Here is a 27,383-nt window from a genome sequence, read left to right as displayed (position 1 = left end):
TTGGCGGAGGAAGATGACTACGAAAGAGAAGGGGGATGTCGAACTGGAAAATGCTGATGCAGATAGGCTGGTAGAACTTGAAAGGTTGAAAAGCGGATGTGGTTTGGGAGGGAGGGAAAAGGAAAGGAATGGAAGAGGAGGAGGAGGAGGAGGTCGGTGAGGTATGAGCCGGTGTTGGGTGAAGGGAAGGGAAGGGAAGGGAAAGGTAGAAATATGATGATGCTTGCAAGGGAACCTTTTATGAATAGATGTCACTCTTATTTCATTAGGCTTCTACGGTGAACGTTCTATGGCCGGGCGAGGAAAAGAAAGGCTTGGCATACAGATGATACATAAGGTGTAGAAAGGTAGTGTTCGAGTGTTAGTATTAGTCTTCTCCGACGTCATGAAAAGGGAAAGTGTTCTGCGGTTGTTGATCAAGTAACGGGCTGTGTAGTAACTGTACCTCGAGTGTTGGACGACTGACGAAGAGACACGTAACTAGTTATCCTCTCTCTCTCTCTCTCTCTCTCTCTCTCTCTCTCTCTCTCTCTCTCTCTCTCTCAAAAGAAACTACCTTGCGTTGAAATAGTGACGTTCTCATTGGTCGTATGTGAAATTCGGTTATAGTTTTGGAACATCTTTTGGGATTCAAGCAAAAAGTGAGTTATCCACCAAATTATCGTGATTTCCTCTGCGTTTAATTGTCTTCCATTGTGCAAAAACTACAACTTACGTGGAACAGACATATAAATACAAAGTAGACAAAGATCTGCCCGTTGTAAACTTATTGCAGGAATGTTAACCCAAGCACTGAACCCCATAACTTGATGAAGGTTTGATCTTCCCTTCAGTTCCGTTTCCCTAGGTCCATGTACTGGGACTAGCTGATTTTGTGGAGTGTAATCTTTATAGTAATAAGAAATATTGTGAATTAACTTCGTTAAAATTAGAACGGTGTTCATTCTGTCTTAAGAGAGGCATTTAATGTAAATGTTTTCATGGTGGAGACACCTCCACTTCCGTTCCCTTGCAACAAGGCTTGCCTGCTAGCCTTCGTACCTCCCTCCTGCCCTCACGTTGTTCTCCACCCAACCATAATTCAGCTCCATTGTTGCTTATTTTATTTGTACTTTTCTTCGATGTTTTCATTGTAAAAAAAAGAAATGCTCTCTCTCTCTCTCTCTCTCTCTCTCTCTCTCTCTCTCTCTCTCTCTCTCTCTCTCTCTCTCTCTCTCCAGGCTCCTTGTCTTTGTGACGGATGAAAGTGAAGTTTTCAACGGAGTCAAGGCCAACTCTTTTCCCCTCCCCACCCACCCACTTCCTCCCATTCTCCCCTGCCTCAAGTTGTCCAGCCTCTAACCAAACTACCTCAATTTACTCCATTAACTCTCTCTCTCTCTCTCTCTCTCTCTCTCTCTCTCTCTCTCTCTCTCTCTCTCTCTCTCTCTCTCTGTGGATCGACAGATCACAGAATGGCAAAATAAAATTTTCATTATTGCGATAAACCTAATTATCTCATGATTTCGTATTAGTTTTAATCATGAATTATGAAGCACCGGAAATAAAAAAAGTTTGTGCGTATGTATGCAGGTACGTACGTATGTATGTATGTAAATACATAAATACACACACACACACACACGTAGGGAAGTAAGTATCGATTCAAAGAAAGAGTTTTGCGACATCTTCAGTAGTTGACTCCATTTGTAACTTTTGTCTACGGAAGATCCGTACCACTTTCCATCCTATCCTCCTCCTCCTCCTCCTCCTCCTCCTCCTCCTCCTCCTCCTTGCTGCATGTTGCTTACCATCATAATTTCGAGAACTAGTGCAACATTTGGAGCAGATGATTGCTCCACTTATTGGGTGGTGGCGCCGCGCCTAGAGACAATCATTATGCAATTCTCTCTCTCTCTCTCTCTCTCTCTCTCTCTCTCTCTCTCTCTCTCTCTCTCTCTCTCTCTCTCTCTCTCAGTAATATCTCACGTATTACGGTCAATGTTTATTCGTCCAAGTTTTATTTGCCAGATAGTTACAAACAACGTGATCACTCTTAACGTATGAGTGGCCTATTCCGTTGTCAGTGTACAAGGAAAATAAGCTGACTTGTGTGTTTAACCTAGATTTTGTTCATTCCGGCCCCTTTCCCTCTCGATCACTTCAGTGACCCAAGGCGTTTATGATATTGTGCTTGGAACGTTACGAATCAAAGTGTGCTGCTCCAACCAGCAAGAGAAGATGGGTATTTTCATGGTTTTCGTGACTTCGGTAATCACTGTCACTTGTTATTGTAATATAAATAGGCCTAATATAGTGGTCTTGCACTATTTTTAGTCTTGAGAATGAAGAAATTTGGTTTTCTCAGGTTCTGTGTTCTTGCTAGTAAGGTTGGGTGAAGTTGCACGTATTTTTATATTTGAAGGTGGCGGGTGCGACAAAAGTTTCAGAGCTATTGACTGAAGTAGTTCAGAGAACGAATGTCCAACATCCTTGCCTGGTTTCACATGTTTGACAACTAGGTTTCTGATATTTAAGGTTAGACGTGCCATCTTGATTTTTAAGCCGTTACGTTGTCATATGACTATTCAGTTCTTGAGATTGTATATCATTTACTGTTTATCATTTACGTGTATAGTAGGGAATTAAAAATAAGGATTAAGTAATTAAATTGTTTTTAAATTCTTAGGCTAATGGAAACTTTTTATATCCCAATTACTGGTATCATGCCACGTTACATAGATCATTGGCTACCTTTTAACATTGCTAATATAATATCGCACTCTGAGGCACTAATCGCGATTGGTGAGAGGAACGTTTCTAGGTTCAATTTTTTCGCTATGGCGCAATGCTGTGGGAATGTGTAGTTTAGTTTGAGTTTTTTTTTCACCGACGGGTAAGATACCTTCTGAAGTTCACTATATTCTTACTAACTGATTTAAATAGATGGCTATGTTATTTGGAAAATACTTTCACCATCGATTTATGGTATGTCTACTTTGTGTACTCGTAAAAGACAATTTTGTCGTGTAATTGTACTTGAGATGGAGATGGCTGCAACATGTGCATAATCCGTATCTCAAGTGTCTTGGAGGCCTTTCACTTCGGTGGCCTGACTGTCATGAAAGTGAAAACCGACCATGAGAGTAATGATTTCAAGGGAAATTGAATCAAATGCTGCGTTTAAGGATGAAATGATAATTGGCAAAAGTTCGAGATTGATAGAGACTGCATTGAGATTGTTTCGTTGTCAATTTATGAAATTGTATTTTTAAGTCTTATTCTTTTTAAATTAAGTTTAATGTAAAAACTGGTAACGCTCCGTCACGATATATCTGTGACAAGTAATATTGGTAGAACTTCTCAATTAACTTGCAAAGTTTTTCTTGCAGCTGTATTCCTAGGAAATCTTGAACTGCAGCCAGAACGTGACCCTGTGTACAAAGGTCATCTCACAAAGGTGACTCTACTTTTCACTTAAGTTGCAGCATGTGCCATTGGTTGATTGTGTTTTGGCATTTAAAACCTAGCATAGTTTTTCAAACCGTCTAAATGAAAGGGTTTGTATTTTCTTTGCCTAGTAACTGTTTTGGCATTTGGTAAAATATTAGCCGGTTGGATAATTTTGTATTATGAGATAATTGGTTTCGATAGTCTTCGTCGTATTTCCAAGTTTTTTGGTTGGTAATAGAATGGCTTAACTATCCATTTTTTCTATTATCTATTTTTGTCATTGTCGTCAGTAGTAGCTGTGATCGACAATGACATTAGATTTCATATCAGGAATTTAGTCATATGTCTTGGAATTTTTTGGCGGGGAAATTACCTTGCCACTTGTGTAAAAATGTGTACGCCATGATTGTAGCCTGGTGATCTCGTTTTTATTTTAAAATTGATAAGAAGTTCTGTATTTTTATTGTCATGACAGACTCGGTTATGCAAACTGTAGACTTGTTTTTGTTGTTACAGTGATAAGTGAACCTGTTATCTGTAAGGTGGACGGGTCAGATTTATTGGTAAGTTTGAATAGATTTTTATTGATAAGTACTGTTAAAAAATGAAGAGAATATGATTATTGGTTTATATAAACTTTTTAACCCAGTCGTGAGTTGGCATTTTCTCCAGGTCACTCGTGGTAGATTTCATTGGAGTTACTGTTGGAAGTTGGTCATTCCCAGATCAGAAGGAATTCCAAAATAGAACCATGAATTGATAAGAATCCGTCTTTAAATAGATTCTTTCAAGTGCAGTGTTCATTGTTCTGGGTTTGTGGGAACTGGCATATTCAGCGAGAAGGGAGAGTATCCATGAAGTATAATTGCCTCTCCGTTTGTTAGAGAATGACGGTGGATGAAAGCGTTCCGACCTTAGTTTTATCCGGTTGTTACAAAGTGTGTCAAGGCAATTTTATTCGCCGTCGTTTAAGGCTTAATACTGACGTACACTTGTTCCGGGAGGTTTGTTTCTTTCATCCATTCATTTTGTTATATGACTAATTTTTCTACGCGGAAATGCGTACTTACTGTTGATGTAAGACCCCGTAAGTGGGCATAGGTCAGAGTTACGGAAGTGCATTGCAAATTATTGAAGTAGATAATTCTCTGCATAAAAAAAATGACGAACCTGTGTATTGTTCATTTTGGGCATGAACCCCTCTATCGTATTTGGTTATTTTTTTTTATTGAGGTTCTGATACAACTCTTTGGGATGAAGTGATAAGTTCTACTGGTATGCTTGAAATCGTGCCTGTCTGTAGTCATCCTGAAGGGGATAAGGAGACCAGGCGGCCTGCTGATTAGAGAGAGAAGAGAGAGAGAGAGAGAGAGAGAGAGAGAGAGAGAGAGAGAGAGGCGGCCGTCGCCGAGGAGAGGAGATAGATAAAGTGGAACGGTGATCGAAGTAGTATTGGATCGATGGTGGTTGTGTGTTTGTTGATGAGAAGCGAATGATTCATGGTTGGCCCTGACCAGTCAAGTTGTTTATGGAGAGAAATTTGGATGCGTGAGTGTCTTGGCTAGAGGGGTCCATGGATGAACCCCAAGGTAGACAACGGAGGCTACATCGGTTTAAATTTTTTAAAACATGAATGGTATAAACTCTCGTGCCCTTAACCTTTAATTAACGTCTTGACGTGGGTTCATTTGCAACTAAGTAGAAATGTTGGAGGAGAAGGTGTTACGAAGTGACCTTCGTATATCAATTGGGTTATTCATCTTTCTGATTCATTATCCGATGATTTTATGTAATTATACTTTTGGGGGAATGTTTTACATGATCCTGCTATTAGGAAATGGAGAAGCATTGCGTAAGGGTACTGGAGCAGGATTTCAGTGAAGTTTGAAAGGGTGTTAGGTCAGGGCATTTTTTTTCTCTCATGGTTTAGGGCAAAGGTGGTTAAGGCGTTGGCCAGTGGCTTGAAGCTTTGCAAAAGTATTTCCCTCTTTCATTTTTCTTGTAGCTAAAGTTCTTTGTGCATTTAGATCATGGAGAGCTTTATTACGATGCATTTCACTTGCGTTGGGTGTATCCTTGAACTAAATATTTGGTCTTTATGGTTTCCAGAGATAACACAAATGTTATTCGGTATATATATGTATACATATATTTTATATCTGGAATTCAACCGTTTATCCAATTTTTAGTCATTGAAAATTGCACAAGTATTACGTGAATCGACAACTACCATTAACTGCGATTCCAGTGACGTTGCACAATGTTAAAGGTACTCGTTTTGTTTAGATATTTTACAGAATACCTTATTTTGAAATAATCATGATTGATTATGTTGGGTAAAGGAGAATTACATATTTTTTTGAAGTGGCTGTGTGATTTACACAGGGTATGGTTCTCGATAGGTTGATGCAGTAACATGTATTTATATGCTTCTGTAACCCTGTTAAAAGAGAGCATGTTGTCTATCATTTGCTAATCCCTGAGAAGACGTCAGACATTCTTGACTTAACCCGCAATGTATCTTGCTTATCATTCTGCTTATGGCACTAGATAGAGCAGCCAGATTTTAAACATGAAAACTACAATATTCAAATGAGGCTAATTAATATGATCACGGTAGCCAATACACATTTTACTATTATTTAAAATTGTACGGTATTCAGATGAGAGGAATTAGTGAGATTTGTCGGGTTAACTTGGAATTTGGTGGACTTAGCGCGGTTAGCTACTATGTCCAGATATGTCACGGTGGTGATAGTGGGTTACAGGTAAGAGCAGCAGCAGCAGCAGCAGCAGCAACCTTACTTTTCGTCATCGGGGGGGTTACGTCACAGAATACATTCTCTTCTACTTTTGCCATATCAGTAGGTTTCCTACTGTTGTTAACTACCATCCCCTCACAATACATATAATAATGCCAATATCCAGGTAGTTTTAGCACTAAATGCTAAAAGACAATAAATCCAGTGAATTATTGAAAGGAACAATAGTAAAATCAGCTGTAGTTTTCTCCCCTCCCCTCCTTGACGAAGGCCGGCCCACCCATCTAACCAAGACCCCTTAACATCCCCCACCATTACCTTCTTACCTACGTCTCACACTTTCCCTCTCAAGCTTCATGTGGCCTCGAGCTCGCGCTCGCTGGTGTACACCAGGGCCATCGTTGGTTGTTGAAGTGGAAACTTTTAACTGGATGTAACCCGAGGTAATGTTGGACTCATGAAATGAAAGAACGAGTGAATTGGTTCGAGTTCGTATTTGTTGTACCGTATTTCTTTGTCTTTTACTCACTTCTTGACTCTTAACATTCACTTTTTAGTGATGAGCTGTATCCATATTTGTTAGATTCAGTATGAGTTTTTTTCAGTCTGTTTTTATTTATTGAAGCAAAGCATTTTTAGGCCAACGCTTGGAACTGATAGTGAAAGTCTTTAGACAAAAGTGAAATTGGCGCAGTCACCAGTGCCAAGGTCAGTTTGTTTACCTGGCAAATAATTCTGGAAATGTCATTTATTGAACGCACCCAGGAACCATTGCTGCTGTTTATCAGCTTACAGTTTGAAGTATTTTTTATACATAATTGAATAGGACATCAGTCATCATCGGTTATTTAAGGCCAGTTTTGGGAGACATTGACAGTAGCATGATCTCCAGATTGTGCACAGGCATTGTACTAAAATTTCGTAGACATGATCACAAACGTAATTACCTAAGTGCAACAGTGAGATGGTGGCTGTCTTATAAGTGTAACATAACGTCCTTTCGTAATATTAGACGATGTTTGATTAGAGAAATTGCCCGCTCTCAGGGAAGTACTGAATATGGTGATTCCAAGCCTCCGACGGATGTTGTCATTGTTTTGTCAAACGCAGTCAAGGTGATCATTATGAATTTTGTGTAGCCTAGTCGATGCATATGGGGATTGATTGACAATCACTTCAGCAAGGTCATCATTGAGTGTGGAAGTCGTAATTTCTTCAACGCAGTGTGTTATGGATGCCTGACAGTTTTATGTTCAACATGCTTCGCTGGTATTTTTGTTTAATGAACTAATCAAACTGCACTATAGTGTAGAGAGAATGGTTTTACTATACGTGTATTAGCGTGTTTATTAAAGCAAGTTTGAGGTAGGAATTTTGTTTTTAGATTGCTTGAAGGTTTGTGTACAGTATATAGAATACAGTATAAAGCATTTGTAGGCTACTCCAGAAGCAGGAGCCTTTGCCGGCACAGTGCCACCAGCCGTGTACAACATTAAAAAACGTCAATTGCCTACTTAATACTGGAGTACTCTTGATACTTTATGAGCAAGTAGGAAAAACGTTCATATGAGAGAGAGAGAGAGAGAGAGAGAGAGAGAGAGAGAGAGAGAGAGAGAGAAGATGGAGTACTCTTGATACTTTATGAGCAAGTAGGAAAAACGTTCATATGAGAGAGAGAGAGAGAGAGAGAGAGAGAGAGAGAGAGAGAGAGAGAGAGACCTCGCGCCAGGGTCATCCAGATGGTTATGGTAGCTTGAGATTGTATGCGAAGGGTAGCGATTTGAAGGGCAGGCCTGGCATGGTTTGCTAATCTTTCCCCAAAAAACTTACAGCCTACTCTAGGTTGGCAGCAATTGAGCCAAGTGAGGTCAAGTTTATTTCACGGGAAGGGTGGGCATCCAGTGACGTGGAAGGAAGACCGCTGAAGTTGTGATGACACTTTCACCCCTGTGCGTGGGAGCCCACTGGTCTAGTCGACATTATTTGGGTGGAGGCATTAGGGGGAGGAAGTGTGAGAGGGAGAGTACTGGTTTGGGAGATCACAGTTCTTATGTAACTCACCGCTAATGGTGCACGTTTCCTATGGTAACTTTTAGTATGACCGACTCTCTCTCTCTCTCTCTCTCTCTCTCTCTCTCTCTCTCTCTCTCTCTCTCTCTCTCTCTCTCTCACATATGTATGATCAATGATAAGCAGACAAAGCAGAGGAAGTTTAGAATAAATATCACAGAGAATGACAGGGCATAGAAGAGTGTACCCAATTGATTGTAGAAGAAACAAAGGGAAGACGTGGACTACCAGTTCTTGTAGAATTTGAACAAACATTGTATTCTTCGTTTTTAATCTGCTCTCTCTCTCTCTCTCTCTCTCTCTCTCTCTCTCTCTCTCTCTCTCTCTCTCTCTCTCTCTCTCTCTCTCTCTCTCTCGTGAAATGTGCCACTTACTGCTTAGTTATGTTTCATTTTACCTCTGATTTGCTGACGGAGGTATTTTTATTTTTGTTAAGGCTTTTCCAACCAGACAAAGCTTTGCCGTGAATAATGTGGCATCTTTTATATGTTTTGACTTCACCACCAAACGTCTGTTGCTCAAGTAAGGCTACGTAAGCATTTTAGAATCCGATTGTTGACTGGTGAAGAAGAGAAACCGTATCTTGTCCTTCATGCAGTATCGCATAGTTATTCTGTGAGTTTTAAGATTTTGGAATCGATATTCGTACTGATTGTGGGATTAAGGTATGCACCAGCTCTTGACTAGATTTTCATAATTAAAAAGTAGTCCTCGATACGCGGACGGAATAAGGGCTTGCTTTGCTTTTGAACCATATTATTAATACCTAACTTGTCTATCGATGTTTGAATTATTTTAGGTTGGGTGGGGCCCTGTGGAATGTCAGGCTGTTTACTTGAGTGGATGGGTGATGAACCGCCACCCGTTGTAACCTCTGCCCCTGGTTCCTGTCAGCATTGGCAGAGGCTCAGGGCCAAGAAATGACTTAGTCTGTATTTAGCTGAAAACTTGCCACCTACCATCATGTAGCCCCCTCCATTCCTCCACCCCCGCCCCTTAATCCCACTTTGTGTGTGTATTTTTTACTTTGTAATTGCTGTTGGCAACCGGTCTCATTTATCATGGATTAGTGGTCAGTTATTTATATGTCCTATGCTAGTTTCTTTTGATGTCGAGGACTGGTGGTCAACCGTTTAAATGGTCTTACCGTCTTATTTCGTCTGATTAGGTAAGGCAACATGAGAGTGCATTGGGTTTAGTTTTTTGTGCTTCGAGTGTTTGTGGATGGTTTTGACGAAGTACTCAATAAATTAGGTTGTTTAAATCATATTAATATACGGTAACCTACGTGCGCATCAAACGTAGGAGCAATGCGGAGACATTTAATTGGCAATGAAATTTCAACTTTAATCTTTTTTCATGAAATTTCGATCTGTGACCTACACCTAGCGGTAGATAATGTATTTGAAAAATAAAGGAAATTCGACGGTTTTTTGGTATATGGAACTTTAAAACTGAGCGAGACTAGAGTATAAGGGATTTACAGACTAGGGTGCATTAAAATTAAATTATTTTGCAACGGTAAATTAATTATGTTGAGCAGACCCATAATAAATCTGTAGTATTTTTCAATGCCGATTATTGATTTAAGGGACACATTCATCTTGGAGTACACGGGCTTGAACAACATTTGCATTACCAGCGGGTATTGCATCATAATTCAATGAAATCTTGTTTCTGTAATAAATAACTGGATACACTTTTTAATAAGTTTATATGGAGCCGCTTTTGTAAAATCAGTGCCTGTTTGTATTGCTATAGCGTCTTAGTGACGTGGTTGGTATGGTGTTGGCGTCCCATGTAGGTGGTCGCGAGTTCGATACTCGGCCATTCCATTGAGGAGTGAGAGATGTGTATTTCTGGTGATAGAAGTTCACTCTCGACGTGGTTCGGAAGTCGTAAAGCCGTTGGTCCCGTTGCTGAATAACCACTGGTTCCATGCAACGTAAAAACACCATACAAACAAACAAATATAGAGCTATATTAGTAGACGACGGAAAATTGTCTATATACAGAGAAGGATAGATCGCAGTGGGACGTTGGTGGTTAAAAACATTCTGAGAACAGATAACTACATTTTCTCAACGCTTTTACTCCAATTGCCTTTTTGGAGTATACAAATGTGATTACTTTTGGGAAAATAAAAAAAAAAAGAATTGAGTGGACGTTGCTATTTATAAGGAATATATTGTCGACTAGGGACAATTTAGAACGTTGTATATATCCATTTGATTGGTAATTCGTCAATGGTAACCAGCACCCATAATCCAGAGGGCCATACCTAAACTGGTAACTGAAATGTGATGTTGCCAGGAATCGGTTTTACCGTGAGTTGAACGGTGTGTTGAACGATGTTACGACTTGAAATTCAGTAATAGCTATTACAACGCAGTTTTTTTTTTTTTTTTTTTTTTCCAAAGTCACCTTCTAACATTTTTGTAGAATCTGCAAATTAGATGTTATAAGGTGGATATCGCTATTATGGGCTACTATCAGTGTTACTTAATTTTGTTATAATAAAAAAAAATAATTTTAATATTGAGACATGAAACTCCTTTTACATTTCTGTAATAGATTACCTTCCTTGATTCCAATTCATGTGTTAGAATACAGAATAAGCGCTGTCTGAGGTAGAGAAAAACGTATTTCCTTAGTAAGAAGGTTAAAATAAGAAGAAAAAAAAAGCTCGGTAGTGGGTCGAGATGGATATTACTGCCGTAGGTTGGCCCTTTTGGGAGATAAGTTGGCCTGGCAACAACAGCCACAACAACACGGTACTGCGGAATCGTCGAGGGGAAATTTTTGGTGGTTTAAAAGTGCAGAGAGAGAGAGAGCACTCAAAACAATATATATTGGGTAGACAGCTGGACCCTGGAACGTATCCAGAATTTGGTTTCATGTGTCTTGAGTGAAGATCGTACATAACAAGAAACGAGAGCATACGCGCCGTCCATGTTTTATCTAAGGCGGCGTTCAAATGACCTATAGAATTGCAAACAAAACTCACCTGCAGCTTTTGAAAAATATATTTGGTGTTACAGGAAGTCGTCGTCTTCCTCCTCCACCCACCCGGCCTAGTGTTTATCCCCTCGGAGTTGAGCGTTGCTATAAATAGATTTTAGGAGGTGGGTGAGCCTAGATACTGGCGTTTCCCCCCTTACGCGCCCTCTGCCCCGTCCCCTCAACCCGGAGTAAACGCCAGCGACGCCTCCGCCGCCGCCACTGCCGCCGCCAGCCATCCCGTTTCCCCTCATCCATCCTTTCATCCCCCTGTCTCCCGTTCCCTCGCCTTTCCCCGCTCCTTGGTCGCACAGCCGTTTGGTGCCAACCCATCGTGACTGAGCGGGAAAACAGTTTAACCCAATCTCCCTCCCTCCCTCCCTCGTAATTTACTCCTCGTTGACCTCTGTGTACAAATTGTTTAGCGCCTGAAGGAATGAAAGGTCATTTTGCTTGTTCATCAAGCGCGGTTTCTAGTCTTGTCGTACGTATGATTTTGTGGACTGTTATGAATTTATTTTCCGTCTGAAATGACATCTTGTGAACAAGACATTTTTCGTTACTAAAACTTAACGGTACAGGCGTAGTAAACTGTATTGGTAGCATAATTGGACTTGGAGTACACTCAAATTTTAAAGAAGCTTGACTTTGGTTGTTCATTTAACCATCATACAGCATGCATCTAAAAAAATAATTTAATATTTCATTTTAGATGACGCTCTCCTCGTGAGCATATCTGCATTAGCCTTACAATGCACCAACTGCTAAGAGATGAAACTCCGTACCCAGGTACCGGTATGTTTCATTTACTTTTGATGGATGGCTTTTTAGATTAGTAAAATCCCTAAATTATACAGTTTTCCCGTTAACTTTTCTTATTAATTGTAGTTGCTTTATACATCGTACAACCCGAGCTCATGTGTCTCTCTCCTAGGTACCACGAAAACGTCGTAGATGTCCGATAGGCCACAGATGCAGCCAAACAATACAACAACCAGGCAAATAAAGATGGATTCGATGTGGCACCATTGCCATATGTCCAGTGATGTAGGCAGATTATCTAGGACGATATATTGTGGTCAGATAGTTAATTCTCCCCAATAATCTACGTACTTTTGCTGCGTCTGCTTCGGAAGTTTTTCTTGGAACTCGCTCTTTCAAAGCAAAACAACGTCCCTGTCTACCGGTCTTGAGCATTGTTAATTTGAATGTTCTAACTAACTTTATCACTGAACAACAATATCTGGATTTTTGTTTTGTTGTCAGTTTCCTTGCTTTATCAAACCCTATCGTTCGCTTCCCTAATAGGCTATTCTGGCTACTTTTGCTATTGCTTCAGTGTACTTCTGCTCCTCGCTTCGCGTACATGCACGTAAATAGTTTATTACTTCAGTTTGTTGATAGATTTGTAACGGGCAGGTTTGTGTGAATTGACAACTGATCGGTCGTAGTTTTGCTTGAACCTACTGAATTACAGGTTTTAATATTTGTTATTTCCGTGGAGAAGTCCAGTTTCTCCGACCTGCTCTGCCAAAGTTTAGTCCTGGGAGTAAGTTCGAGAAGCTAGATGGGTTCACGGGCTGAGTCGTCCGTTGAATGGGAAGGTTTTTCATCCATTGTCTGTGGGTGGATGGATGGATGGAAATCAAAACGTTGGGTAACCTTTGGATGAGTGTCTACACAGACCGTTGAGCCATCTTTAGTTGGGCCTTGACCTTCTGCTGGTTACCTCCCCTCCTCCGAATCCCGTCTTCCAGCAGCCCCTGTCTTCCCAACCAGCCGCTTCCTCCTTTCCCCGGTACTTCCTCTCACTTTGTACGGAACGGAGAAGGGGCAGTACGGCCCCCGAGGGTGAGGGGTGTCATTGATGAAGGGGACGACGCGTCTGGCAGTAACGTCTGAGGGGAAACAGCCAGGATGGTTGGTTAAGGGGTTGGGGGTTCTTGTTTAAGGGGGGAAGCGGCGTATAAGAGTAAAGGCCTCGCTGTACTGAGACAGTTGAAGGAGGAGATCTTGGGTGGAAGGGAAAAGGAAAGTTCAGGAGGAATAGTCTCTCATCGGTTTCCTGGTGGTGCTCTTGATCGAACGAGAACGATGTTTTCTCCACTTTCATTACACGAGAGAGAGAGAGAGAGAGAGAGAGAGAGAGAGAGAGAGAGAGAGAGAGAGAGAGAGAGAGAGAGAGAGCGCTTGTCACGTGACCGCTGTTGAGAGCTCAGTTGAAAGTTTATGTATTCTGTAGGAGCCTTCTGTGGAATGTTGCTTTGGAAATATAGGTATTCATGGTACGTTTATTAGTCTACGAAATTTACAGGTCTGGTATGATTGCAGAGACTGTAATTAATTATCACTGGCTTTCAATAATTTAGCTGATGTATATTTTATCGTCAAGGAAAAGTTGTGATAAGGTATCACCTCATAAACTGTCGCCGAACATGAAATTCTACAACGTGATGTCTTCACTTATGGTAGATCTGTATACCAGATTATATACTGTACTTTGTTACTGTATGGGTCAGGGTTAGGGTTAATCGCTTTTGGTAAAATAAGCCTTTGCAACTCGCAGTTTAGTTGACTTAAGTTGCATTTGATTCCTTGACCCTAAGGAGAGGACCGATAATGGGCCGTAGCCAAGAATGCAGTATGCATCTGTTCACTTGATTAGTAAAATGTGTACATAGATAACGTCGACTGTGTGTGTTGCAGTTGGTGGTGAGAGAAAAGGCGAGACAGCAATATATACCTAATGTGTTCCGTATACCATCAAATATTGTGCTATCACAGTCTCCGATTCGCCGATTGCTTTTTTTTTTTTTTCCTCTGGACAAGCAGTAGCCTGTCGAATACCTTCGGCAAGTATGTTTGTATTCCATTGATTTCTACTACTATATATATAACCTGTCAATGTGTTGACGCGATATTCTATCCCAGTCGAGCTTGGCCGAGAGGGGATTATATTAACAGAAGTAGTCGTTGAATAAATGAAGGACACACTCTTTAGCTACCATTTTCCATGTTCATTTATTACGAAATTTTTTTCAAGTCCTGGAATCCGACTTGAAAGTAAAAGAAATTTTTGAGATTCGAACTCGTACTTACTCGTAGGAATGACGTTACAGAAACTTATCGTTACAAAGAAGCACACGGCTATTTCTTCGCTGAGATGTAGGCATGTGTTGCAAATTCAGGTACAATTTATCAAAGCCGTAAGATCCATCCCAACCACCATAACTTGTTTTAACGATAGAGGGTTTGAGGACGAAGGCAGAGCTGGACAGAATCTGTAAGCTTCGGTATAATACGTTATACACACGCGGAATCAGCCGGTCCCATTCACCGGATACACGTATTTTTTAAAAGTCGCTATGACCTCGTAACCTTTTTCTTGAATTTGCTGTTAACTAACACCAGATCAGACATTTCTGCAGGGCTTGATTCCGAGCGGGAATTAATTCGACCTGTGTGCGCTCGAGTTTAAATGGATTCTTACTTCTCGCGGTGTATGCGATTTAATGCCAGAATCAACTGTTACTCGTCTCTCTCTCTCTCTCTCTCTCTCTCTCTCTCTCTCTCTCTCTCTCTCTCTCCCCGAACGAGCATTTAAACAATGTTTACATTTTGTTGCTTGACTTTCAAAAGACTTCGTGCTTTTGGAACAGTGAGTCAATGGCGATTGGGTAACATGACATGAAATCGGGGGCGCTCATATTGGCTAAAGAAATAGTCTTGAATGCACGTTCAGCTGGAAACATTAGGGCAAGGCAATTTTTTGTGTGTGCTCTTAAAGAAGATGTACGAGTCTTTTATCCCGTTATTCAGCAATAGGGGTACTGTAGTGCCTTCAGCGTTGTTTATGAAACTTGAAAGGCTCTTTGATTTTAGGGGAGAGAGACCCACCTTATTAGGTGGGGTGGTGGTGGTGGTAGAAAACGCAACAAACTCGCGACTTCGGAATTCACGAAAAAAGAAAAAAAAAAATACCGTAAATGATGTTGAGCGTTCCAGACCCTATCCATTCATTTTGATGACTCGTTTGTATTGTATTAAGTATGAGCTGTGTTGAAATACAAGGAAGTAGTTGAACTGGTGACGATGTTAGTTTTATTTCCTTTTTCTTGCAATGATTGTCATAATTTCCTCTTAATGCCGTAGAGAATTATGCCGACAGTGCACCTCACTATGCGCATTCCAGGCCTTACTCAGGTGTGTGCAACATCCCATTGGAACCGTCAGTGGCGACCACTTCCTATCTTCCATCTTGTACTGCCTCTTTGCCATTACTTCTTTGTGCATCTTTGGCGTTTTCCGTTCAACCTTTAGATTCTTTTACTACATACGTATTATCTGGACTTCTCTGAAATTGCCGTTTAAACATTCCACAGTCTTAACTGTGAGTGGGTTAACGTGCAACAGAGCTTGGCTTTGTAGAGAACATTTTGTTAGCCATTCTTTTATTCGTTCTTTCTAGAACGAGATACGTCCGGTTGCCTACATTTCATCCTTCCTGTGATCCATCTGTTTCCGGCGCAGTTGCTTTGTTCTCTTGTGCTTTTGCGTTATTTATCAGTAATATTTAGTCGTTCTGGAAATGTGATCGAACTGTTATAAACAGAAAGTAGATCATAAATCAGGTAGTAATGGAAGGTAGAGAGGTACGTTGTTGTAGGTGGCAGTCACTTTCGCTCTCGTCTTGGAGCGATTATGATGAATACCGGTTTTGTTTTATTGTATGTTTTACTTCCACTTAAGTTACAGTTCTATATTTGATACTCCCACACTATCTAATTGTAAAAGACAATTTTGTCATTTGAAAGTGTTTGAAAATATTTCAGTCTTATTTTCTGGGCCATAATTGGTTTTCATTTCCTCGTGGTGTCGAAATTTTTCGACATTCTTAAGAGGAATTTTGTTGTGGAGCTGCGGGAGCAGCGAAATATCCCCCAGCTGTATCCTTCCTTCTCTAGATTGTACTTGGATGTGCTCTTGGTTTGTTATGCTTTGATCCTCGTTTCTCAATACTGAACGAATGTTGCTCTTGTGGGCGGGCCGTCTTCTTAAAAGTGGGCGACTTGAGATTGCATTATTGGCTCAGAAAGCAGTGATCTTTGATAGTTTTAAGGTTACGTATTTGAATTTTGTTTCAAGGATGAACAGTATGCAAGGATATTGTGGGGAGGAAGGAGTATTAGGGTTGTGAGGGAGAAAGGGTTTGTCGAGAGGAGCTTGGAAGGCGAAGAAGGAAGAGATGATGACGGGGTCCTGGGATGGGTGAGGAGGAGGAGGAGGAGGAGGAGGAGGAGAAGGACCGGATTTCACCGTTACTTTTGTTGGAGACGTGGTCACTAGATCAGTGGATCGTCGTCGTCCTTGTCTTGGTCCCTCCGATTGAATTCTCTCTAACTCAGGGCCCCCTCTCGACTCACGAATAATGATCTATTTGATCTGTCTAATTGGATGAGGACAAGACTTGTTATGAAGGAAGAAGAGTGTTAACGGTTTTGTCTTTGGGGGTGAGAATGGCAAAGGCTGTGGGTTCTGTCTAACGAGGTTGAATGAAGGGATGTGGTGGCTGCGGCTTAGAGGTGCACGATTTGTTGCAAGAAATTTCGTTCTACTGACCAAAATATCCTCGTTGAGTTTATTTTCCCCTTGGACTGTTAGGGTTCAGAGGGGCGGGTTTATATTTACTAATAGGTTTTGCGGAAGTTATTATAAAGCTAATAATAATGGAAATTTCTTGCAGGTGGTTTGTTAATATCATGTTCTTGTAACTTCTCTTTTTCCTTAAAACTTCAAATTTAAGAAGGGTTGGTCAGGATATGCCGCTACTTCAGCAATAATTATTTAAATTTTTGTCACAATTGTTGAAGCTTCAAGATATGTTTCATAAATACTTAAGTTTTGCTGATTGCAATTTTCGTATTTAAGGTCTCACTGATACAGCAGTATAATTAAAAACATTGAATGCGATGCACCAAACTCGTTTATGCCCAGCTGATAGTAAATAAAGAAGAGAAACCATGTCCCCATTAGTATAGGTTTGTTTTAGCCTCGTAGCCCTTTTGCAATATGTCCTTTAAGTGCGAATGCGTCATCACTCCAGTATTCCCACCGGGAGCCCTGTCTCTTGTTTGCCTTGGAAAGGATCCAGTTAGACACACTTATTCCATTCCACTTGCGTCGACCAACGGGCTTTTGCTGTGTTAAGGCCTTCTTCATTCTTTAGCACTGTCCTGTTTGAAGGAAGAACTACAGCCGTTCATTACATGGGAAGATCCGGACTTGGTGTCCCTTGGCCGAGTCCATCTTTTAGATTTTATTCCACATTCATTCAAGTCGAGGAGTTTTCATAAAATTGTTTTTGTGTGTATCCATATGAAGCGTGAATCGTGAATATTTAGAAGAATTTAATAGAACAAAATTTTAAATTTTACTTATGTTCCGCCAAGTCATCCATCCTTTGAGCGTCCGTTTGTGTTGAGATTTTGTTGCAATCATTGTGTAAAATATTTTTATAACATTCCCTTCCCGCTCTTTTTTTATTTTTTTTTATTCCCATTCATTTTTGTGAAGGTCAGATGGTAGAAGTGGCAACCACTATTTGGTAGAGATTTTATAGACTGCTTAAAAAAAAAAGGAAAAAAGTACACTTCTTTGTTGATGCATTAATAAATTTTGAATTTTAGAGTTTGGTATACACTGTGAGCATCGTATATATATATATATATATATATCTATATATATATATATAATATATATACATATATATTATATTTAATATAATAATATGAAATATCTTCAGTACTACTAAAATAAAATAAAAAAATATATATTAGAATTAAATAATGCATTGTCAACTTGCTGTATTTTAAATATTGCTGCCAGAATGTCTTTTGCTGATTTAATTTTTTGTTGTTACTAGCAGCCTCGATGTGCATGCGTCCCATATTTGCCACTCCAGTAGTCTAGTGTTGATACTGATTTTCAGGAAGCTCCTGCATGACATCATCAATTTGTCATGTTGCAACATTGTTGGTAACCGAATACTAAGAAGATATATGTATATATATATAATATATATATATATATATATATATATATATATATATATATGCTAATTTAAACAGGGTTTCTTAACCTTTTAATGACTCCAGACCCCAGTGAACTGCCTAATATGGTTTCATACCCCTTTGCTTATGTCCACTCAAGTCCTATTTGTCGACAATATAACTTCATATACTTAGTTTAATACATACTTTAGGTATGAATAACTAAGAATAGAACATACAAGAAAATAAAAAGCATTTATAGTTTTAAGTTACTTATTATTTACAAATTGTAGCAATTTATAACATTGCCACATTAAAATAAAATATATAGTATACAAATATCCAGAGATAATCCCATTACCCCTCCTCCCCGCGCATATTGTTCTCATAACCCCAGGGCTATGGATACTCCTGTTAAGAACCCTGTATTAGAGAATACATTTTCAGGTATACCAGTTCAGTATAAAATAGTTCGAATAATGGCTCTTTATAATCATCTTTCCAGCACTGTTAAGGTAATGGATATACTGAACTGGTATGCCTGAAAAATGTATTCTCTAATCATTGATAGAAATTTAAGTAGGTTTTGCCGATGATTCCTCTTTGTGCCCATTAGCTTTAGACGGGAAACAGAGACCCTTGATGTTTGTGGGAGAGGAGGGGAGTCCGCTCCAAATGTCAGGCTGTGGATGAGGAGCAACAATATGGCACTGTAGAGATTTTGGATGGGTAATTTTGGGGATGGTGTCTGGAAGATCGATTGTATCCACTGGTCAACTCCTAACCCTCCACCAAACCTCCCCCTGTTGAGCCCCACCTGTCGAGCCTACTCTTCGGAGTGAGTAGTAGTATAGCAGATTCTGGTTGCCACGTGGCTCTAGAATGTTTACCTTTGTAAGCGCACCCATAGGCATTTCTCTCTCTCTCTCTCTCTCTCTCTCTCTCTCTCTCTCTCTCTCTCTCTCTCGTTAGGGGAGGGGGTGGTCGGGCGCCCTCCGTTTAATATTGGCAGGCAGCCATCTGCCTCTCAGTCCTTTTTCTCTTGTTAAGGTTCTTTCTCGTTCAAGTGAGCTCCCAGCTGAACAGTCTTAATGGTAGTTAGTATTAATGGCCGTGACGTTCAGGGATGGCAACTGTAGGACAGAACGTACTTCGCCAACGTACAACTTTTTTTTTTTATATAGTCATATTAATCTAGACAAAATTGGTTCTTTGCTCAGGAGTGTCCACTTGTACCAGTGTATTGCGTTGGGACTGCATCATTATTATTGAACAGTTCAAAGCGAGATTGGAATCCTGCTTAGATTGTTCATATTCTTGTTGGCCAGCGTTTCAAGCTCACGCCATAATTCCGGTTTGAATGCAGAAAAGTCCGAGATTATTTGGGAGTCATGTTAACCTTAAAAGGCAAAAATACGTGGCGTAATTTATGAAAAATTATACTAGTGACTATTCAGCCACACGTCAAGATTTCGACATAACTGTCCAAAACACACTCAAGATGGCGCACGTTTCTGTCCATACCTAAAGGAACCATACGCAAAAGTTCTGTTGTTTGATGGAGGGTTAGGTTTTAGGCTTATGGCTTAAGGGGAGCGCGAGAGGGAGATATTAGTTGGGATACGGAGTCTCTCTCTCTCTCTCTCTCTCTCTCTCTCTCTCTCTCTCTCTCTCTCTCTCTCTCTCTCTCTGAGTCGCTACAGACGACAACAGTAAAATCGACCCTTCACTTCCCCTTCCTCTGGGAGAGAGAGAGAAAAAGAGGGGAGGGGGTGGAGATGTTTATATCATCGAGATTTGCTTTTAAGTTTCATACTCCAAATTAGTATCCCGTATAAATGTTTGTGTTTGTTTGTATGGTGTTTTTACGTTGCATGGAACCAGTGGTTATTCAGCAACGGGACCAACGGCTTTACGTGACTTCCGAACCACGTCTAGAGTGAACTTCAATCACCAGAAATACACATCTCTCACTCCTCAATGGAATGGGCGAGAATCGAACCCGCGACCACCGAGGTGAGAAGCAAACCCCAAACCAACCACGCCACTGAGGCGCTAAAATATTTGTGAATGAATTAATCGAAACAAAGGCGTTTGTTGATATTTTAGCACAGGGTAAAATAATATTTTACGGTATTAATGGAAAACTTTTCCTTAGCAACAGTACGGTTTGAGGTAGGCGTGTCTCACAGCACTGACTCCTCTCCTCTGTGAGGGTTCATCTTTGTTACCCTTTAAGGTGGTTGTTTTGACGGTTACGCTATCGTCGTACAGTTTTTACACGTTTTTCGGTATTTGCCCCTCCTCGTGTATTCTTCCATGAAAAGGAAATATTCACCCTGAATTCAGACCTATCTCCTCGGAATGTTTAGGTACAGCTTCTTGAGTGACATATTGGTCTCATCTCATTTAAGGTGAAGTTAAAGAAGAGGTACAACGACCCATGACGCAAGGGCAACTGTTTCAGAGCACTAACGACGATGGCTCGTGACTTACATTACGCTGCCTACAAAATTATTGTGGATTTTCTTTAGTTTTACCAGCGTCAAATATCTGTAGACTGCCAGTGTTTCATATGTTCCGGTATCATTTCTTCACAGAAAACTAATTTTCTTAGGTGATATATAGACTTTCACTCGTATACGCATTGCGTTACTGAGCCCGAGATCTCTACCTTGTGTGACCCCCCCCCCCCCTCCTTTATCCCCCACTGTAAGCTGTGCTGGAGGACTGTCTGGGTAGGTTGTGTCGGGTGCAGGTCCTGGTCGGGTGGTACTCTGCCATGTAGTGTTTGGAGATCATGCCGGGTACGTTTGCCGGTTTCTAGAATTCATTGGGAACGTTTATCTTTAAAATCGGGTTGTGTAACGGCAGTGATTTCGTTGGTAGAGGAATAACATTTCATGTTGAAGGGCAATAAACTTCTGGATTTGATAGGGGGAGGTTTTGAACGTTCACGTATGACTTTCTTATAAGTCTTCCAACATCCTCCCATCTTTTTCTTACATAGCGAAGTTTCCCGGTGGATGAGGGAAACGTTTATTCGGGGCCGCTGGGCGTGGGAAAATATTTGTTGAGGCTTGAGGTGTGTTGAGAACGTTGTTAAAGAGGGGAAATGTTGGGAACCATTAGGTCGGCGTCCCTTCACTTGGGGATAAAGAAGCACCACCACGTCTCGGTTCAGACGCTCTCTCTCTCTCTCTCTCTCTCTCTCTCTCTCTCTCTCTCTCTCTCTCTCTCTCTCTCTCTCTCTCAATTCACCGTCAATATGTGGTAAAAATGTAGTATGGCCAGGGTTTAGTGATCTGTGTAGTATGGTACTTCGAAAATGAGATAGATTTTAGACTGCCTAGCAAGAAAACAAGGAATCGCCAGATTTACTTGTTTGTTTACGATAGCCGATAGGGGCCTCGTGACAGTGTGGCTACTACTTTGTATGGAGCTGCTTGGAGGAATAATTTTTACTCGCGATTTAAGTTTGCATCCATTAGTGCCTGTGAAGATGTTCGGTTACGTCCTTTGTAACATTGAAATAAGCCTGATTAACTGTCCGTGGTAAAGTAATTTATTGTCAAGGGATTTGTGATTTTTTTGTAGCACACCTTGAGTAAGTAATGTGTAGGAAGGTTATAATGCATATTGCACCGAACTGGATTATACCACAGATTCTGTATTAAAGCGGGAGAGAAATTCAGCTTTTATTCTGTTTAAAGTAAATGCTCTTATTGATGGATACCTCGTGTCAGACTGACCAAACTGCTTCGGAGAGATTCAAAACTAAAAATCCAAGATCGTAGTATGTTTTAAAACGCTGTAAAAAAAATGGACCTTACTGTCAGGTAAAGGAGTCAAACTTACCGGTATCATTGTCCATCCTGATTAATATTTACTGCGTTTAATACTTCTACAACGAGATTTCATGGAAACGACGCTCTACTGGAACAGCATAAGGAGACGCTTATCAGAGAGAGAGAGAGAGAGAGAGAGAGAGAGAGAGAGAGAGAGAGAGAGAGAGAGAGAGAGTTGGGGGAAGGGACTCTTTTGCGTCGATCCCTCCTCCCCCTTACGTGCGGCGTACTCGGTGACTTTCGTTGACGTCACCCGATGGCTCCCTTCTAAGCCATGTTCCCCACCGGCATCATAGTTCCCCTCTCTTGTCCCTTGTGTTTCATCTCGTCGCTCCTTTTCACCTGTCAAGTATCAGTGATGATTATTTACAGATAATTATTCACCTGGTTATGTGTGAGTTGATTTGCCCCCATATTTAAGGTTACAGTTGTGTACGAGTGTTTACACAGTATTTAAGTGTAACTGGTATATATTCGTTTATCGTTTGCAGTTAGTGTTTTGCTTGAATCGACCCCATTCCCCCCCCTTTTTTTTAGTTTTTTTCTACGTTCTCGTCTCTTCCACATGCACGTTGCACAAAGACCCTCTCAAGCCTCAACAACACCTTTATTGCGCTAGCGCGCTCTCTCTTTCTCTCGTGGATTGGGTGTGTGCCGTGAAATATTCTTAAGTAGATTTACTTTTAAACTTCCATCAGTTGGTAAAGAAGGTTGGTTGTCTAGCTCTAGAGGACCAGAAAATTTTTGTCGTTACTTTTTTTTTTTGATAATTTTTGTAGAGGATTAAAAAATTGATTTAACTGCATGGTACTAGTCTGACTTGTTTCTTTTATGCCTCATATGGATTCACAAAAGTTAAATTTTTTGTTGGTATTCTGAACGTTGTATGCTCCTACGTTCAGTTTGTATATAATAAATTCCATTGCACTGACGTTTTTTTCGGCTCTATTTTGGGTGATTGTTACGTGTGCGACTTCGACTAGTTTAATTTGGTTCAACTTATATAATGTTTTTGAGTGTTGGTCCTGTGACCCAAAACTATTCATCTGGTCATCTACCATTTGAATAATGGCCGCTGTTTCTTTGAGAAAAACGAAGATTCTTTAATCAAATTAAAATAATAGTTTGAAACAACCTTTCAGAAATACGCTTTATTTTGGGATTTGGTGAATTGATGGCTAAAGTGCAGTGCATTTGTATATAAATATTTTCTTAATTTTAAAAGTAAACAGTGACGTGTAGTTTTGTGTACTGCGGAAACCTTAATATTTTTATCCATCAGTTGTACTATCAGGTACTTCGTAGTGTAATTTCATTATTCCTATCTGACAACAATTTTAATGTGTTGGTCTTGCCTTTGATGTGTATATTGAATATTTCTTTTGCTCGGTAGTGTTAATGTTGTTAACCCTTCAGTTTGTTGTTTTTGTGTACATTGTGGCGAACACAGGTCTACGTTGACCACCATGGCCGTTTGATCAAGTGTGAATCCCAGGAAATATTTGAAAGGCCCTGGTCGAGTAGTGCTGTTGCAAGCTTTCTGCTTAGCAAAGGTTAGGTTGAATATTTAATGGTTAGACGTCATAGTTTCATGTGGCCCTCATTCTGGGCTATTTATTACAGTCTTGTGCATTCAAACCGTTCTAAAAGTAAAAGTAATGCATTTTTTAAAAATATTATATATAGTAATGTAATTTATTATATGTATATTAAACATTTCATTTCTGTCAAGATTTAACTTATCCTTGCAATGCTTTTGCAGGTTGTGCTTGGGTGAGGGGTGAGGATGTCTGTAGGGTCGCCCACGCCGTCGCTTGAGTCTCTGTCTGGGACTCCTCTAGGTTCCCTCATAGACTCGGATCCTCCACGCTCTCTAGAGAACTCTCCACCAGCATCCACCACAGGTAGCATTATTTTCACTTACTCAGGCAGTAAGCCTACAAACTACTTTGATTGTCGTCGTTGTTGTTGTGTGTGTGGAGGTAGGAAAAGTCTATGGGAGAGCATAAAAGGGGCTGGTAAAGATGTTTCGCATTGAGTTAAAGATACAGGAATTTTAGGATAGGATATTTATGATTTATTTATTAGATGTGCATGTTAAACAGTACAGAAATTTTTTTTAAATAAAAATATAGTTTATATTTGTATTAATTCTTTTTTGGGGGTAAAACAAGGCTCTATTTGACCATATATTTTAGCATGTTTGAATTTACATTAAAAGTTAGAAATATAATGTTTACAATTTGAGTGTGAGGAGAAAATAGAAATATGTTTACAATTTGTGCGCAAGGGGAAAATAGAAATATAATGTTTACAATTTGTGTGCAAGGGGAAAATAGAAATGTTGTTTAAAATTTGTGTGCGAGGGGAATATCTTGCATGTTCTCGATTAGGCTGGAGGTCGGGTCAAGCCTTTTTCTTCTGTCAGAAAAAAAATCAGGAGCAAGGGCATTAGTAGTACCCTAAATCATCACTAACCTTTTGTGTATGTGTCTAATTAACTGTAGATATTGTATACTTCTTACTAAATCATTAAATTCATCAATGGTGTTTTAGGTGTTATGGCATTTTAAGTAAATGTATTATATATATATATTGGCTTCTTGGGATGTAGGTATCGTTATAGGTGTAGTTAACACTAATGATGATTTATATTTGCCAGCAGCTGTTTTGAGCTTTGGCAATATCCAAGAAAGCTTGAGATGTGTTAACTTTTATTTTTTTAATATCTCTTCATACAGAATGGTTGTAATGATTGTCAATTATTTCAGTGGGAAATTTTTTTATTGTGACGGAAATTGGAAGGACATATAGAGCAACTGCATTTAGGTTTAGTGTATCTTATTTTGGAAGTTCCAAATTTTTTTTTTTTTTTATATTTGCTAATATGTAATGTGCTTTGTCATTTATTGTTGCTTATCAATTTATTTATGGGACTTTGTCATGTTAATGTATGGCATTTTCTCTTTCAGGTTCCATTGTAGGACGGAGTTCTCCAGTTGCTACAGTTTGTGGAATATGTAATGATACGTATGTTCTACCACGTGTGTTGTCCTGCTTACACGTCTTTTGTTTGGGGTGCTTAGAGAAAGTTTGTGATGGTGGAGAACGATTGGTGTGCCCTCAGTGTCAGGCAGTGACAACGGCTCCTCCGCCATTGCTCTTACCAGATTATGCTCTACATCGTTTACTAGAAACGCCTGTGGATGAACCAGCGTCTTGTACTGCTTGCAAGAGCCGGGACGTTGCTGCTGTTGCTCGTTGTCTGGATTGTGCCAAGCTTCTTTGTCCACACTGTGTCATGGCTCATCAATATATGCATTGCTTTGAGGGCCACAGGGTAGTTACCTTGGCTGAACTGGCCCAAAGAGATGAGCGACCAGTCACTTGCTTAACCCACAAGGGGGAAACTTTAAAATATTTTTGTGTCACATGTAGTTCTCCAGTTTGTATTGAGTGTACAGTCTTAGACCATCCAAAAGGTTTGCATGAATTGGAAACCTTGAATGATGCTGCACCCCGCCATCTAGATCAAATCTGCCATGCCATGGAAGATGGTCGTTCCCGAGCTGCTGATCTCCGCAGCTGTGTTAAGTCAGTTGAAGGTTCATCATCACGTCTTCAGCAGCAGTATGAAAAAGCCCAATCTGAAATTCATGACACATTTACATTCTACACAACAATGGTAGAAGAGCGCAAGACAGAGCTATTGCGGGAACTGGATTCTCTTTATCATGCCAAACAAGTTTCCCTCTCGGTATTTGCTCAAAAGGCTCAGGAGAGTGTTGATAAATTGTTATCTATTTGTGAGTTTATCGATAAATTAAGGAAATACGCTAACACCACTGAAGTACTTATGTTTCGCAAACTTATTGAAGGGAAGCTTTCTGAGCAAATGGGAAAAAATTTTGACTTGGGAATGCAGAATGTCAGTGATCTTGAATTTGTAAGTAATTTTCCTGCCATTCAAGTTGGTGTAAGGAATACATTTGGATATATTCGATCTGCTTCAGATATACAAGTTGGACCTACAAAATTACCTCCAATTGCAAGACCTAATTCTTCCAATTCAGTAAGTAGTATGAACAGTATCAACAGTTGCCTGAATGGACTTTCAGGACTAAATTTAGCTAATGGCTTAAATGGAAGTTTGAGCAATGGCCAACCAATGACTAATGGCCAAAGTTTGTCAAATGGCCAACTGAGCAATAGCCAGCTTTCTAATGGTGTTTCTACAAGCTTAGCCAACAGCTTGGGAACAAGTTTGTCCCATAATCTGAGCAATGGACTAGTTAATGGATTAACAAATGGCTTGACCAACGGCCTCTCAAGTGGGCTTAACACTAGTGTCAGTGGTAATTTGAATGGAATCCTTGAACGTCCATACAACAACAGTCAGTTGTCATCACTCTTATCTAAGAGGTTTAGCTCGTCCCAGAATATGGGACCATTCTCCACCAGTTTGGGAGATCTGAATTTGAATGGTTTATCATCATATGAGAAATGGAGCTGTGGAGGGGGGGAAGGTGTATTTAATCAAGAACCTGTGAATGGAGTTAGTGCTCCAGATCCAGTTCTGCATGATTTGTCCCACAAACTGCTATCATGCTCTATTTTTCCTCCCCGTTCTCAAATAAAACGACAGAAGATGATTTACCACTGCAAGTTTGGTGAGTTTGGGGTGTTAGAAGGTCAGTTTACAGAACCCAGTGGGGTGGCAGTCAATGCTCAGAATGACATTATTGTAGCAGACACCAACAACCATAGAATTCAGATATTTGACAAGGAAGGACGTTTTAAATTCCAGTTTGGGGAATGTGGAAAACGAGATGGCCAGCTACTGTACCCCAATAGAGTTGCGGTTGTACGAACAAGTGGTGACATTATTGTAACAGAGCGTTCTCCTACACATCAGATTCAGATCTACAACCAGTATGGACAGTTTGTTAGGAAATTTGGCGCCAATACACTTTGCTACCCAAGAGGGGTAACAGTTGATCACAAAGGTCGAATAATTGTAGTTGAATGCAAAGTGATGAGGGTTATCATATTTGATCAGTTTGGCACTGTTCTTCATCAGTTCAATTGCCCCAACCATCTGGAGTTCCCTAATGGAGTTGTTGTTAATGACAAGCAAGAAATATTCATATCAGACAACAGGGCCCATTGTGTTAAGGTTAGTATTTCTCTTCATGCTTGGGTTATGTCTTAATTTTAGTAAA

The 27,383-nt window shown here is 40.1% G+C and overlaps 1 protein-coding gene across 3 annotated transcripts in view; it reads left to right on the top strand.

Annotated features, from left to right (window-relative positions):
- The window catches only part of LOC135195638 (brain tumor protein-like), a 115,837-nt gene that overhangs the window by 81,166 nt on the left and 7,288 nt on the right, over positions 1-27,383 (top strand). For all 3 annotated transcript variants that reach the window (XM_064221996.1, XM_064221995.1, XM_064221997.1), the window contains exons 2-3: positions 23,924-24,065; positions 25,134-27,337. In XM_064221996.1, the coding sequence (XP_064078066.1) occupies positions 23,948-24,065; positions 25,134-27,337 (2,322 nt within the window). In that variant the 5' untranslated portion in view covers positions 23,924-23,947. The remainder of the gene's footprint in view (positions 1-23,923; positions 24,066-25,133; positions 27,338-27,383) is intronic.

This window comes from Macrobrachium nipponense, chromosome 16, assembly GCF_015104395.2.
Source record: "Macrobrachium nipponense isolate FS-2020 chromosome 16, ASM1510439v2, whole genome shotgun sequence".
NCBI classification, from domain to species: Eukaryota; Metazoa; Arthropoda; class Malacostraca; order Decapoda; family Palaemonidae; genus Macrobrachium; species Macrobrachium nipponense.
The sequence above is the reverse complement of the archived record's forward strand: the minus strand, read 5'-3'. Positions and strand labels throughout refer to the sequence as shown.